The sequence below is a fragment of the Balearica regulorum genome, chromosome 3, assembly GCF_011004875.1.
Source record: "Balearica regulorum gibbericeps isolate bBalReg1 chromosome 3, bBalReg1.pri, whole genome shotgun sequence".
NCBI lineage: Eukaryota > Metazoa > Chordata > Aves > Gruiformes > Gruidae > Balearica > Balearica regulorum.
In genome coordinates, this window is record NC_046186.1 from 85,564,634 (window position 1) to 85,577,402 (window position 12,769).

General features: G+C 38.7%; 1 protein-coding gene across 1 annotated transcript in view; it reads left to right on the forward strand.

The window, feature by feature from the left end:
- Window positions 1-9,319, forward strand: part of FMN2 (formin 2) — a 178,111-nt gene extending 168,792 nt beyond the window's left edge. Inside the window, exons 20-21 of the mRNA XM_075748780.1 lie at window positions 6,709-6,790; window positions 8,195-9,319. Coding sequence (XP_075604895.1) covers window positions 6,709-6,790; window positions 8,195-8,221 — 109 coding nt within the window. The 3' untranslated portion in view covers window positions 8,222-9,319. The remainder of the gene's footprint in view (window positions 1-6,708; window positions 6,791-8,194) is intronic.
- The last annotated feature ends 3,450 nt before the right edge of the window (window positions 9,320-12,769 follow it).

Sequence of the window (12,769 nt, forward strand, 5' to 3'; positions counted from 1 at the left end):
ATTTTCTTCGATGCTGAAGTTATAATTTTTAAAATGTGTTTTAACACAGTATCCTTTTTTGTATTTATCCACATCTGTGCATCTCTGCACAGATAAGAGCAGAATCCCTAGATCGCTAAGAATATGATTGCCAGATAGAATTGAGTGAAACGGAATACTTCTGAACTGAAATTCTTTCAGAATATTTTGAAGTGTGTTGTGGATTACAGTAAGACTATGCAAATGGGAAGGTCTCATTTTCATTTCAGTTGGCCTTGAAGCCTTATTTTAGGCCTGTTTGACATGATGCACACTGAAGAAAATCTGAAATGTATTCCCCAAAGTGTACTCCACACTGTTGTCAGAGGAGGGATCATACTCAGGGTCCTGCTACAGGTTAGTCTCTGTGTAAAGTGGCCAGATTAAAACATTTTAATCTATTTGTCCTTGGTCCTCTGAGCCAAAGTATGATTAATCACTGCATCTTTGAGCCAGCCATTGTCTGGCCCATGGTTCTTGAAGGAGCTGGCAGTGATGTCAAGACAGTCTAATACATAAGCTCTTTGTTGGCAGGCAGAGGTTAGGTTTCATCAGTCAGTTTGATGGGACCAGGTACACTACAATGTGCTGCTTATCTGTATAAAGTCTTTGCAGTCAGTTACTGAATCATATCTATGTCATCACTTCAACTCTATTGGCATGAAAGTAAAAGCTCTACACTTTTTACTCAACTTTTACGTTGGGAATTGTAATTTTCCTTTCTGTTTTTTTCGCTAAAGAGAAACTCCTTAGCAAAAAGTCATTTCAATATTTTAGTAACTGGGTCAAAGAATAAAATATAGATACATTGCTCTGGAAGAGTTTTCAAATAAAGAGTTTTAAAGTTTTCTGCTCTTGAAGTCTTAACGACATCTAGCACTTGACATTTTTGCTGAGGATTTTTTAAATCTTTTTTTATTTGTAAAGATACTAATATTATTACAAACAAGTTATCTACAACCCAGACAAACATACATAAAATATTTTGGCAACACCCCTTTTATTTGTCTGATAATAAGCACTTAAAGAGTATTGGCCTCAGCTTTATTTTATGTTAAAAAATACATAAGATCTGCAGAAAAATGGCTTTTGGGTTTCATGAACTGTACTGTCAAACTGTAAAAGTAATGTCTGTCTGAGTTTATCATGGAAGTTTTTGTGAGGAGCTCTACTATCTGAGGCATATAACCTTCCAGCCTTCTCACTGTGCTTACATTTGTCATGTCGTAGTGCTCGCTAGTGAAGTGTAAGGCTACCAAGCCTAGATGGAGCCGGTAGGAAATGAATCTGTCTGCCACAGATACTTCAGACAAAATTATTAATGTGTAGTGGCAGGAAAGTGGCTCTCCCTGCCCTCAACGGATTGAATGATGACAGAAAGTCTCTAAGCCTTGATAAGGTTGTGGCCAGGCTGGCTTTTGGTCTAGAAGGTAGATAAAAATACTCTGTCTTTTGGGTTTGTAGGGATGTCTGGTTTCTTTTTCCTGTGTGCGTGCCAAAGTGTAACTTGCTTATTCATCTTACAGACTGTCTTTAAACTTACTCATAGTTTGTATATGTTTGTCTCACAATAAGTATGAGGTAGAAGGAGGTGAAAGTGCTGGAGAAGAGTTTGTACTATGATGGAAATAAGAAACTACTTTGTTACGGGTGACAATTATTAGACTCTCTGAACCTTATTAAGTTGCAGATTCTGGGATCTTAATTCTTGGGCTCTGTAAGTGACTGCCTGTTCATTCATTTGTAGATCTCTTTTTTTAACTGATCCATGGATTGCCCACTGTTGTATGCTCCCTGCGCATTTTCTTATTGATGGGGCTGTTTGGAAGTATATCCTTTCTGAAATAATGCAAGCAATACATTAGCTAAATTTAATATTTAAGGAGATATATTTGTCCAGATTTGAGTTACGAACACTCTTATCACCCTGCTCTAGGCCTGATGTTGCGTCCACTGCCGTTAATACCTCTGCTCTTCAGATTACTACAGTGAGAGTTAAGCAACTCTGACTGTCTAGGTTGAGAAGTCTAGTTTTTGTAGGATTATGTTCTCATTAAGATAAAATCAAGAAATTATTTGGGAAAAGAAGTAACAGGTAAAAATTGCTAAAGGTAATGCAGCTGATGTTATCTTTCCTATCAAACCGATGTGCTCCCTTTTAAGCCAGAAGTGACAGGAGGTGGGACAGGGGTTGATAGCAAATGAACCAAAGTCAGTTTACTGAAAGAAAGCGAGTTTGAGGAGTTGAAAAGTATGAAGTGAGATAGTTTAAGCATCAGTCTAGCAAAGAAGCTTAGCACACTGTAAGCTTGCAAATTATTCCCATCACACTTACCAAGTGTACCACCTGTAGCACCTGGCGGCTTCAAGAGCACACCACATCCCTTGTCACCTCCATCTTGCTCACCCACTCTCATACCATGCCTTGAGCATCTGTCCTGCCTCTGAGTATTTGGTTGCAGTTAAGAACAATGGCTCTATAAAGGGACCAAACAGCCTCTATAACAGAAAGTATTAGTCGCGTAGAACTAAATAGTTTAAGTAAAAACAGATCTTCAGAACAATAAATCAATCTATACACATGCCTGCCTTTGCCTAAGGGTCATAATTCTCAGGAAGTGGGGAACACCCACCTTCCTCAGACTCTTTTTCCACAGCCTCTCCTGGTTGCAGCCTATCTTTCCACACAGGGCCTGACAATTGGTTCCCCACTCCTTTCCTAGGACTGTCTTTTTAACTGTTTGATGCTCTTTGAGCTCTTTGTGCTGTGCAGAGCAGCAGTGTCATTTTGGCTTGGAGCCTGGAAGTATGTCATTGTCTGTAGTTGCTTCCCCTTTTGTGACTGTTGGGAGGCTCACAGATCGGTAGCTCTTGTGTTGTTTTCTCCAAATATCCTCTTCCCTCCTCCCAGTATCAAATTAGATCCATTGATTTCTTGATGAAGCTCTAAACAACTCACCGTAGTTGCCTAGTTGACCTAGTCTTCCTGGGGTTATGAACCATTAGAGTTCATACAACTTTTGCACCTTTTGGTCTTAGGTTTGTCTTGCACCTCCACATTGATCAGGGTCTCACTGAAGTCAGTGGGAAGTAGCGCAGGAAAAGGCTGAGCAAGAGGAAGGAACACAGGAGTTTGCCACTGTGAGAAGTATGACCTGAACCAGCCACGAGTTGACAGAAGCAAGGTGGCTTTGCCTAAATCTTGTTATTTTTATGGATGGGAAGTTGAAGAATGATTCAGGGAAAGTGGAGAAAACCTAAGAAGCTGACAAAAAATTGCCAGTGGCAATTAAAAGTTATTTTCCAACTGAATTAACTCTTGCCCTTACTTCAAAGATAATCTTTTATCTGCTTTTCTAGATCTTGCAGTTTAAATGGTACTGATGTTCATATCAAACCACATCCTTTTGCTCTTCTAGAAGGATTAGGTTATTTTAATTTTGCGTTTAATAAAATCCTAATTTAGTTGAATGATCGATCTTCTACTTGCACACTGTAGAAAATGATAGCAGTTCCACTGGTTTATGATTTAGCACTGTGGAAGGCTAATGATTGCCTTTGTCTCTCTATCTCAGCAGTCTGCTGACTTTTCTTTTATAGATACAGCTGTAGATTACACAGTTCTCCACGCTTCCAGTTTTAACATGGTCATAAACTAAGCCTCATAACAATGAGCCTTTGGTGTGCTATCTTTACATTTCTAAGGACATTTCTTGCTGAAGAAGCATACGTATAGGTCACGTTGGCTTCAGTGAGGCTCTATCCAACCACTTGAATCTTCCTGTGCAGAGAGCAGGATGGGGGCCAAGAGACAGTGAGCTGTCCCAAACCCACACAGTGAGTCAGTGATATGGTTGGAACTGGAACTGAGCGGCTGCTAGCTCTCAGTTTTGTCTTAAGTGCATTAGGGAGTAATGCTTCTCATCTTCTGCATTCCCGTCGGTATGAATAAATAGGCTCAAACTCCAAGGAATTTCACAAAAGCTCCCAAAAACTTGAGGACCGCAACCATACTAGTGAGACCAGAACCTCTTACATAATCCTAGAAAAATGGGTAGCACAAGCTTAAGGTTGTCATTTATCAGTCTGGAGGTTGTGGATCATTTTTTCAAGTGCAAACTAAGGAGGACAGAAGTTCTGACTTCCTCCCTCACAGAATGGCGTTGTTATTAGCATTTTGCTGTTTCAGGGGGAGACAGCCTTTCTCCAGATAGCTATTTCTCTAATAGAAGCAGAACATTTAGAGGTGTTACACTGACAGTGACATTTAACAGGACCTGCTTTTTAGAAAATACCCCCAAGCACTGCGTTATCGAGGGTTCCATTCTGTAAGAGGATTTTTGTTTTGAATTAATGTGAGACCCACAGAGAGCTGTGCCGTCTTATGACCTGCTATGTTAGGCAAGCAGTGGGTAATCTATCCTGGAAGGGGGATATTTAGATGGGACAAAGACTGGAACTAAAGATTCCCTGACATTTCCTGAGAATAACATCTGGATCTGTGTGAACTGGTTTGGTAAATATTTTTGTATGTTACATATGCTGACATTTGCATGATGAGTAGTCTGAATACCTGCATATATTACATTACTGCTATAAAACAGTCATTTTGATAACCTCAATAGTACTTGTACAGTCCCCGGGATTTGATATTAATTTACTCCCAAGTAACATTTCATTTTCTTATTTAAATGATGTCTACGTTGTATTTGAAAAAGAGGAAATTATGTGATAGACGTTCTATTTTATATCTAACTTTGTAAGAGTGGGTTTTGATGGGTTGGAATGATTCTGACTGTTAGGAAAAGATCACGGGAAGATCAATGTCACAGATACTTTTCCTCCTTCAGATGCAAGTAGACACGAAACAGAAGTGAAGGTGGCGTTTTAGGAAAAAGAAAATGTCTTTGAATTTTACTGCATTCTGTATCATTCGCATAAGCTTCTATTTAAAGCTATCACCACATTTTGGCTGCCACTTTTACTGAATCTATTTAAATACGTTTTAAAGGTGAATTACTTGGCTGTTTCACATTTTTGTTCTATATTATGCTGCAGCAATCTATCTGATTTGCAGTCAGATAGTGAGTGTTACAGCTTGAAAATAATAGGTTTCAAAGCCTTTTTTCCCCCACCTGTGCCCATAAAGGTCTTCCTACATTAATAAAATATAAGGCCATCAAATGAAGAGAGCAGCTTGTTCAAAGTGCTGGAAAAGAACTGACGTTTAAATTAAGTTTTGAAAGTATAAATTTGAAACTTATGAAAAGAACGAGGTGTGTCTGGTGAAGTTGGATAAAGGAGAGATGAATGTGAAGGCGGTTTTTTTAATGTGCTTAGCAGACCCAGCTGGAGTCATATTTTCAAAACCTGGCCCATACCACACACACAAAAAATATTTTAAAATAATAGTAACGCAAAGTCTGATTCTCACATTGCCCTGTGTAGCCTCAGTGAAATAGCAGACATGCAAGTGGTCTGGAGATGAACCGCAAGGAACCAGCCAAGGATATATCATTTCTTCAATATCACTTTACTGTTGTTTCACTGTTGGATAATGATGAAAAGGCAGAGTAAGCACCATCTAAAGTCTATATTGTTGGCAAGGGCAAGCCAATGTAGGACTTACATTTTTATTTTCTACCTTTTTATATATAAATAATATTCTTATCTCTCATTAAAAAAATAAATTACATATCTCACACCATTTAATGTATCGCATAGAAAGGGTTATGTAAGTCTTTGAAGCTCAGTGAATTCATAACTTAAATCTGTACTATCAGCATTTCAGTAACCATGTGTGTTTGTAAGGTTGATCTACAAAATGAGTAAAAACGGGAAAGAAATGTTTTATGGTGTGCCATTGAACCCACCAGACTGATTCTGACAGGCTTCCGGTTGGAGTGCAGCCCTCTGCCTTTCACGGTTTGTTTGCTATCTGCAGGACAAAAAAGACATTTAAAATGTCATAAAAAATGTGGCATTTGGTGGTATTTCAGAAGGCCCTTATTTGGTACCATTTACCACCTGAGGAAGCACTAAGTGAACCTCACTTCTGGAACCTGCTCCTCTTTTTACATCCAAGCAGCCCAAGAGATAGAAAGAGATGTGTATAGTCACGTGCACCACCTTGGTTGTAAACATCATGCTCTTTAATAATGGTTCCGCAATTTTCCATTTTTATTTTAAGCTAGAGAGTAAAGACTAGAAATTTCAGTTAAGCTGTTTTGCCATTTTAAATACAAGCAAATTGGGTGAAAGGGAAGACAGCTTGGTGAGAACCTTTGTTTAAACTCTAGTTGAAGTACTGAGGTTGGGAATAGATGAAGAATGATTTTTAAATGGTCATAAAAAAGAAAAGAAGCTTTCTTAGCAGTGTTTAGTATGAATGCTCTGAAACGTAATCTTCATGTCATCCAGTGTATTTTAAATCCTGATATATTTGAATTTTCAACTCAGTAAGTACTGATTGCTTTTGTAACTAGAACTGATTATAACTGTCCTTGTAAGTGCCATGTATGGCAGCAGCCACAGAGTGCAAGGGCTATTTTGTGGAGCGTGCTAATGAAAATATGGGGAATAAAATTATCCACTTGTGTCCTCAGGCCTAAATTTGTAAGTTATATACTGCATTGTGTTTGGAAACAGTTTTGGTCTAGGGGAATATTTATAATTTACATCTCTCTTCAGAGTTAAAGAAGCAGAGGAAGTCTGCAGGCAGAAAAAGGGGAAGTCGCTATACAATATAAGACCAAAACATGACTCTGGAATTGTAAGTAAATTGTTCCCATCCCTCAATCTACCTTTTTCTCTTTGCATTTTATAGGTATGTTATTGTTGATGTACTTTCTTGTTCTGATTTTTTTTAATGTTTAGCATTTTCATAAAAGGTGTTAAGATTAACAAACTTGAATGCTGCCTATGAATGTTACTCCACAAAATAGATGTAGCACAAGTAAAAGCAGCGTATTATTGCCCCATCCTGCCAACCTGTCTGCATCCCAGTCTTGGTGTGGGATGCTCCCAGAAGGCAGAAAGGCAGTTCCAGTCTTCGAGCCTATTCAGTCTGTATTTGCTCTCTTTTCTAAAGTTACAAATCATAAGGAAGAATTGTGATAGGAACGCATTAATCCAGTTGAATCCCTGTATGAAACACTAGTGGCTTCTGTTTCACTGATTTGGATTTGTTTGGAATAGCATCCCTGGGAAAAGATAATACTGTGTTCTGACTGTTCTTCTGAAAACAGATAAATAATGATAGTAGAGGAGTAATTTTAGTCATCCAATGAAACTTTTCCACTATGATTACATAAGCATTGCTAGGAGCATGACTGATTTTACAGAAAATTAATATTCCTCAAGTGAAAAATTAATCTGGCACCTCGTGTTAAAATTGTACCTGTAGCAACTGCCATCAGTTATATTTGTAGAATATTATAACAGAAGATTTTTTCATGTGTCCATGTTCCTGTCTGTCGCCACCCCCACTCCCCCCACCCCCCAGCATGACTTAATTCTTTTGTGCTTTCTAGTCATGGCTATGTTACTGTGACACATCCTTTAAATAAAGCAGGTGGTAATTTACTATATTGTAATTAACATAATCTGACACAGGAAGAAATAGTGTTTTATTTATTGTTTCTTATTCTGAATATTTAGGGAATGTTGGCTGTGGTTAGTGCCACAAGAAATGTAAATGGAGTAACAGCTTGGTTAGGAATGATAAACTAGATTTTATTTTGTCAATTTTATTCGAAACCAGATCACAATGTTATTTTTTAAAAAATACCCAAAACTAACATTGATTTGGATTTCTCCATCTCGCCTTTATCTTGCCATATGTAAAGACAATGAGAGATTTTTATTTTTTAAGAAATAACTATAGGCTTAATTATTCCCGTATCGTTATCATTGTTATTTGCACTGAAACTGGGACTTTAAGTATTACTGAAAATTTGATAGAGTGAAAAGGAAAGTAAACAAAAATATTTCACAAGCAGTGTATAGCTGCAGCCTACTTCATTTCTAGCTTCAAAGAAAATTTATTTGTGAAGTCAATTCTACAGTAAGTATAATTGAACACTAGCCTGTGTATTTCTGTGCTTTTCATATTTGTGTGACATGGGTTTATGTATACTTATTTTTATGCTTTTTTAAACATTATTTTCTTTTTCAGAAAGCAAAGATAAGTATGAAAATCTGAGAGAAGAAAAGCAAAAGCCATTGTTACCTGGTTACCAAAACTCAACATGCCTGTGGGCGGGGAGCGAGGGGGAAGGAAACTACATCATCCTGATCATTTGCTTTCTTGACCTTTTTGAATTTGCTTTTCGTTCTCTAGAGTTTTCCACCAAATGATGTGTTATTGTACATTCATTCATGAATGTAATCACTTCAATGGAGTGCCCAGCAATAGACTAGGTATGGACTTGAAACACCTTCCCTGTACTCCGTATCTCCTTTGCCACTCAAAACCGGTATTTTGTAAAGTGTATGGTATATTACAAATAGGCCAAGTCAGCATGCATAAAAAGCGACATCTGCATCAGTTCTGAACATGCTGAAAATTGCATTAAGTTGAATTTCATAAGAATGCTACTCGATACAGTAAAACATTTCCATTCCTACTGGCAGCATCTTTCTAACACAAATACTTCATGGCATTGCACTTAGATTAGGGAAAGAAATGTTACTCCTAGTGAATCGTTTGTATCCGTTTCATGTTGGCATTTGTAGTTTGTATTTTGAATCGTTAAGTGCTGTTTATACAGTATAATCAATGCTTTCCCAACTTGTTTAGCTGCCCTCCATAACTAAATATTTGTGGAACAAGATGTTTACTGTAACTATCTTTAAAATCGATAAGGCAGCATACTTTTATTTCATCTTTTGCCAGATAGTGAATGCCAGGTGGTATGGGGGTCAGAAATCCAGCATTCAAAAAAAAAAAAGAAAAAGTGAAAAAAAAAAAAGTGAAAAGCAGGAAAATACAGAAAAGCACAGAAGTATGATAGAGAGTGTGAGAGAGATTTGGCTATTATAGTTTGTTAATATATAAAGCAGCTAATACTTTTACATGAACTTTAGAAGGTATAGGATAGATTTAACTGCTGATCACTTAAGTCAGACAGGCTTTTGGCCACATGTACGTGACTTCCCTTTTGGAATTAGCTTTACAGTTATTTTAAAACTCCTTTAGAGAGCCATTAAAAGATGCACATGGGGATTGACATTTAGGGAAACAGTAGCCGATTCTAGTGACAGAATATAGACTACCAATTAATTGACATCAATTTCACACGTAACAGAATTGCAGACTTTTCCTCCAGGCTTTCAGTGTTCCCAACTAGGAGGTTAATGATTGAAATCTATGACTTAGGGCTTCCATTTTAGACCACATGCTTAATTCCTATTTGCAATCCAGAATTTACTATATCATTTTTAATCTGCTCAACTGATAACAACCCCTTCCTCCAGTCTGAACTAAAGAGCCCCAGACCAATCAGCCTGATTGATAACATTTTTCTTTCAAAGCGCACTTTTCCTGAAAGCAGATAGTGTGTGCAACTGAATTGGAAGCACGTGCTCACAACTTTGGAGCCTGAAAGACACTGGGGTAAGGCAAATGAGCTCTGACCTGCTGGGTTGGGTTATTCCCTGTCTAATCTAGCAGATCAAGAGACATTCCTAGCTGTCCAGAGGCTAATATACGCTACAGGGTGTCATAAAAGGGAGTGCGAAATATGACCTCAGGAATCTGTTATTCTTCACATATACCAAGCACTAGAAAAGATGGTTTTTTTCACTATGTGAAAAGCATGTTTCCTGCTGCTGACAAACCTATGTGAAAATCTGTACTCGTAATAATTTCTGGCAGGGATATAAATTACCAAGAATGGAGTTCTAAAATTTTGTGTTGATGGGAGTAACATTACTATTTGGGGAAGTGAAAAGAAGAGATTATTTGCTGTTACAACTAACTTATGGAAAAAACTTTAAAAAATAAAGCTATTTTAATGGCACTGATTCAAATCCATGTTTGTATTTATGTAAACAATAGTCTTCTCTTAACTTTGCTCCTAAGTGCAAAGATACAGTAGCATGTTTTCATTTGTAGCCTTCCTGTTCCCTTCAGTACCTACAGTATGTATATTACTATACTAAATGAAATAATAGATCATCTAACAAAGATCACTATGTGCAATACTGTATTTAGTGTTTCTATTTCAATTTTTTTAGAATGTTAATTTATATGAAAATAAAAGGAATAATAATGAAATAATGGCCTGCTCTCTTCACTGTCGAGCTATGCTGTAGTTTGCTAGCAACCATCTGCTCCCCAAGCACCACATCCCATTCAGGCTCCTGTGATCAAGGAAAAACCTTTGTGAAGGGTTCGGTGGAAACGGGGCTTCTCTTTCCTTGCCTTTTGGAAGCATAGTGACAGTAATTCCCAGTGATGTGGACATATTACCTTTTCCCCAGGTGGTGGTAGCGAGGAGCTTCAGAGTCCTTCACCCAACTGGGCTGTGTATCACACAGTTCCCAGTTATGCGTGCCTTCCAGTGGTGCCTTTGGCTTAGGCTTGTAACCTGCTCCTACTAACACTGCCTAAGTAATGGTCTCAAGAAGTTGCTGTTAGGGCAAACTCATGCATTAAAAAGTATTATCTGCATATTAGCATCACTTTGTGTGTATATATATATTTATAATACATACTTTATATCATTAAAGTGTTGTCCAGCAGCCTGGTAGGCTTATCATGTACAGACATACTACTCTTTTCACTGGGTCTACAGCATGGATGCTAAAAGTTATTTGCAAATATCTCTCTCTGACAAACTGTGTCAAATGTTAGGATTTTAAGATACTGCTACATAGGTTTTCCCCTTCCATTTTACTCAGGCCCAGCCTATTTGGTTGAACATGTCTCTCTCTGACACAGCTTCTTTCCAGACTGTTTTCAAACTTCCATACAAGGTGAAGTAGCCCACTATGTGCAGCACCAAAGCTGACCCACAGCACTCCCAGAGTGGATTCCCAGCAAAAGTTTCACCACTGCTCTTTTTTTCAGTGTCACACACAGTTTTTTACAGAATTCTGGACTAATGTTCTTTTGTTTGGGTGTGTTTTAAAGAGGTTTAACGCCCCATTGGTCCCCTCTCCCCCCCATTTACTACATCAAGCAAGATGTTCTTATGGACAAAATCCTGAGCCTTTGTTGATCACCAACACCACGTATTACTCACCGATACACAAATGCAGCAGCTAAGTAAGGGCTTTCATACCTGAGTAGCAGATGTGACTTACTGAGAATAACAGTCTGGTTTTATGAGGAACTACGAAGATTCATGTTGTTTTGCTTGAAAATTAAAGCATTTCAGAAGCATGGTACTTTGTCACGTGCATGACACAGTAGTGGTTAGCTTTTTTTGTAGCACCTTTCATCATCCCAAAGCACTTCCAAAACTTAGTTAAGTATTAACCAACACTGGCAGCGGGAATACAATTAGTGACATCTTCCATAGACTGACATTATTTCTTGCCCAATTTTTCAGTGATCAGCCTAAAAAGTTGGAAGAAGTTATTAATTTCATTGAGAGAAGATATCGCAAGTCTTTGCACTGCAATTATTTTGTTGCATACTCCAGGTTAATAAGCAAAGCCGAGTTTGTCCTAAGTCCATTATGTCAGTTACTTAAGTTACACCAAATTTAAGCTGAACAGAATAAGTGAAAACTGATGGAGATGAGTTTTTTCTGGAGATAGTGTGAACAGATGAGCAAAGGGGGAAGACAGAAAACCACGTCCCGCACCATTCAGGTCTGCCACCCATCCATCAAGTGGGATTCACGTTACAGAACAGGTTTTCCAGGCCATTCTCATGCTTCCGACAGACCCGTCTGTACCTGTGCTGTACCTGACGTTCATCCAACCTACTTGTAAAGGCATTCAATGGTAAGTCCATTGCCTCAAAAAGGTGGTTTCTTTCTGAAGATAAAGGGTCTCCATTGAGTCAGCACTGTTTTCTCATTTATCTCCAGCTCAAATTTAAGCTTTTAGAAACTGGGGGTCTTCATTTGTCACTCACCCCAAACTGGGGCCCTGCCAACGCAGCAGTTCCATGGTAGTGAAGCTGAACACTTACTGTTCCCCTCCTTCCCCTGTCCCAAAACACCACTCTACTTTAAGAACTACTGGATCTACCTGACCTAAAGCTTTTTTCATCTACCTGGAGAGACTTGCCTTGCTTTTGGATTGCTTCCACAAGGGGGAGGGAGATATTTGGATGACAGTGTATGCCTCTGGTACGGTGATTCAGCAGTGCGGCAGCGAGAGGCTGGGATCACTGGAGTCTAGGCTGTACCACGAACAGCAGAGGTTCAGCTGGGTGCTGGGCAGTGCAGCTACCTGCAAAGCAGGAGAGTGGCTAAGAGACAGGTGGAAATGTGAGAGAGGCGTTGGAAGAGATGGTGGCCTGAGCTCCTTTTCAGCTGACTGACAGGGGCACTTGTGAGTTCCGAACAGAGGGCCCTGACCATGCTTAGGTAGCTAAAGCACAGCAACAGTAATTCTCAAAACCAACTGCTACTTAAAAAAAAAAAAGTCCCGAAACCCATTAAATTTCTGAACTGTGATGGGATTTGGGCAAGAGATGAGGAAGGGAAGAGAGCAAAGGGTTCCTGCAGGTGTCAGTTATAGTGCCATAAAGGACATAGCCCTCCCTTGCTACTTGTGATCTAGGTGCTCC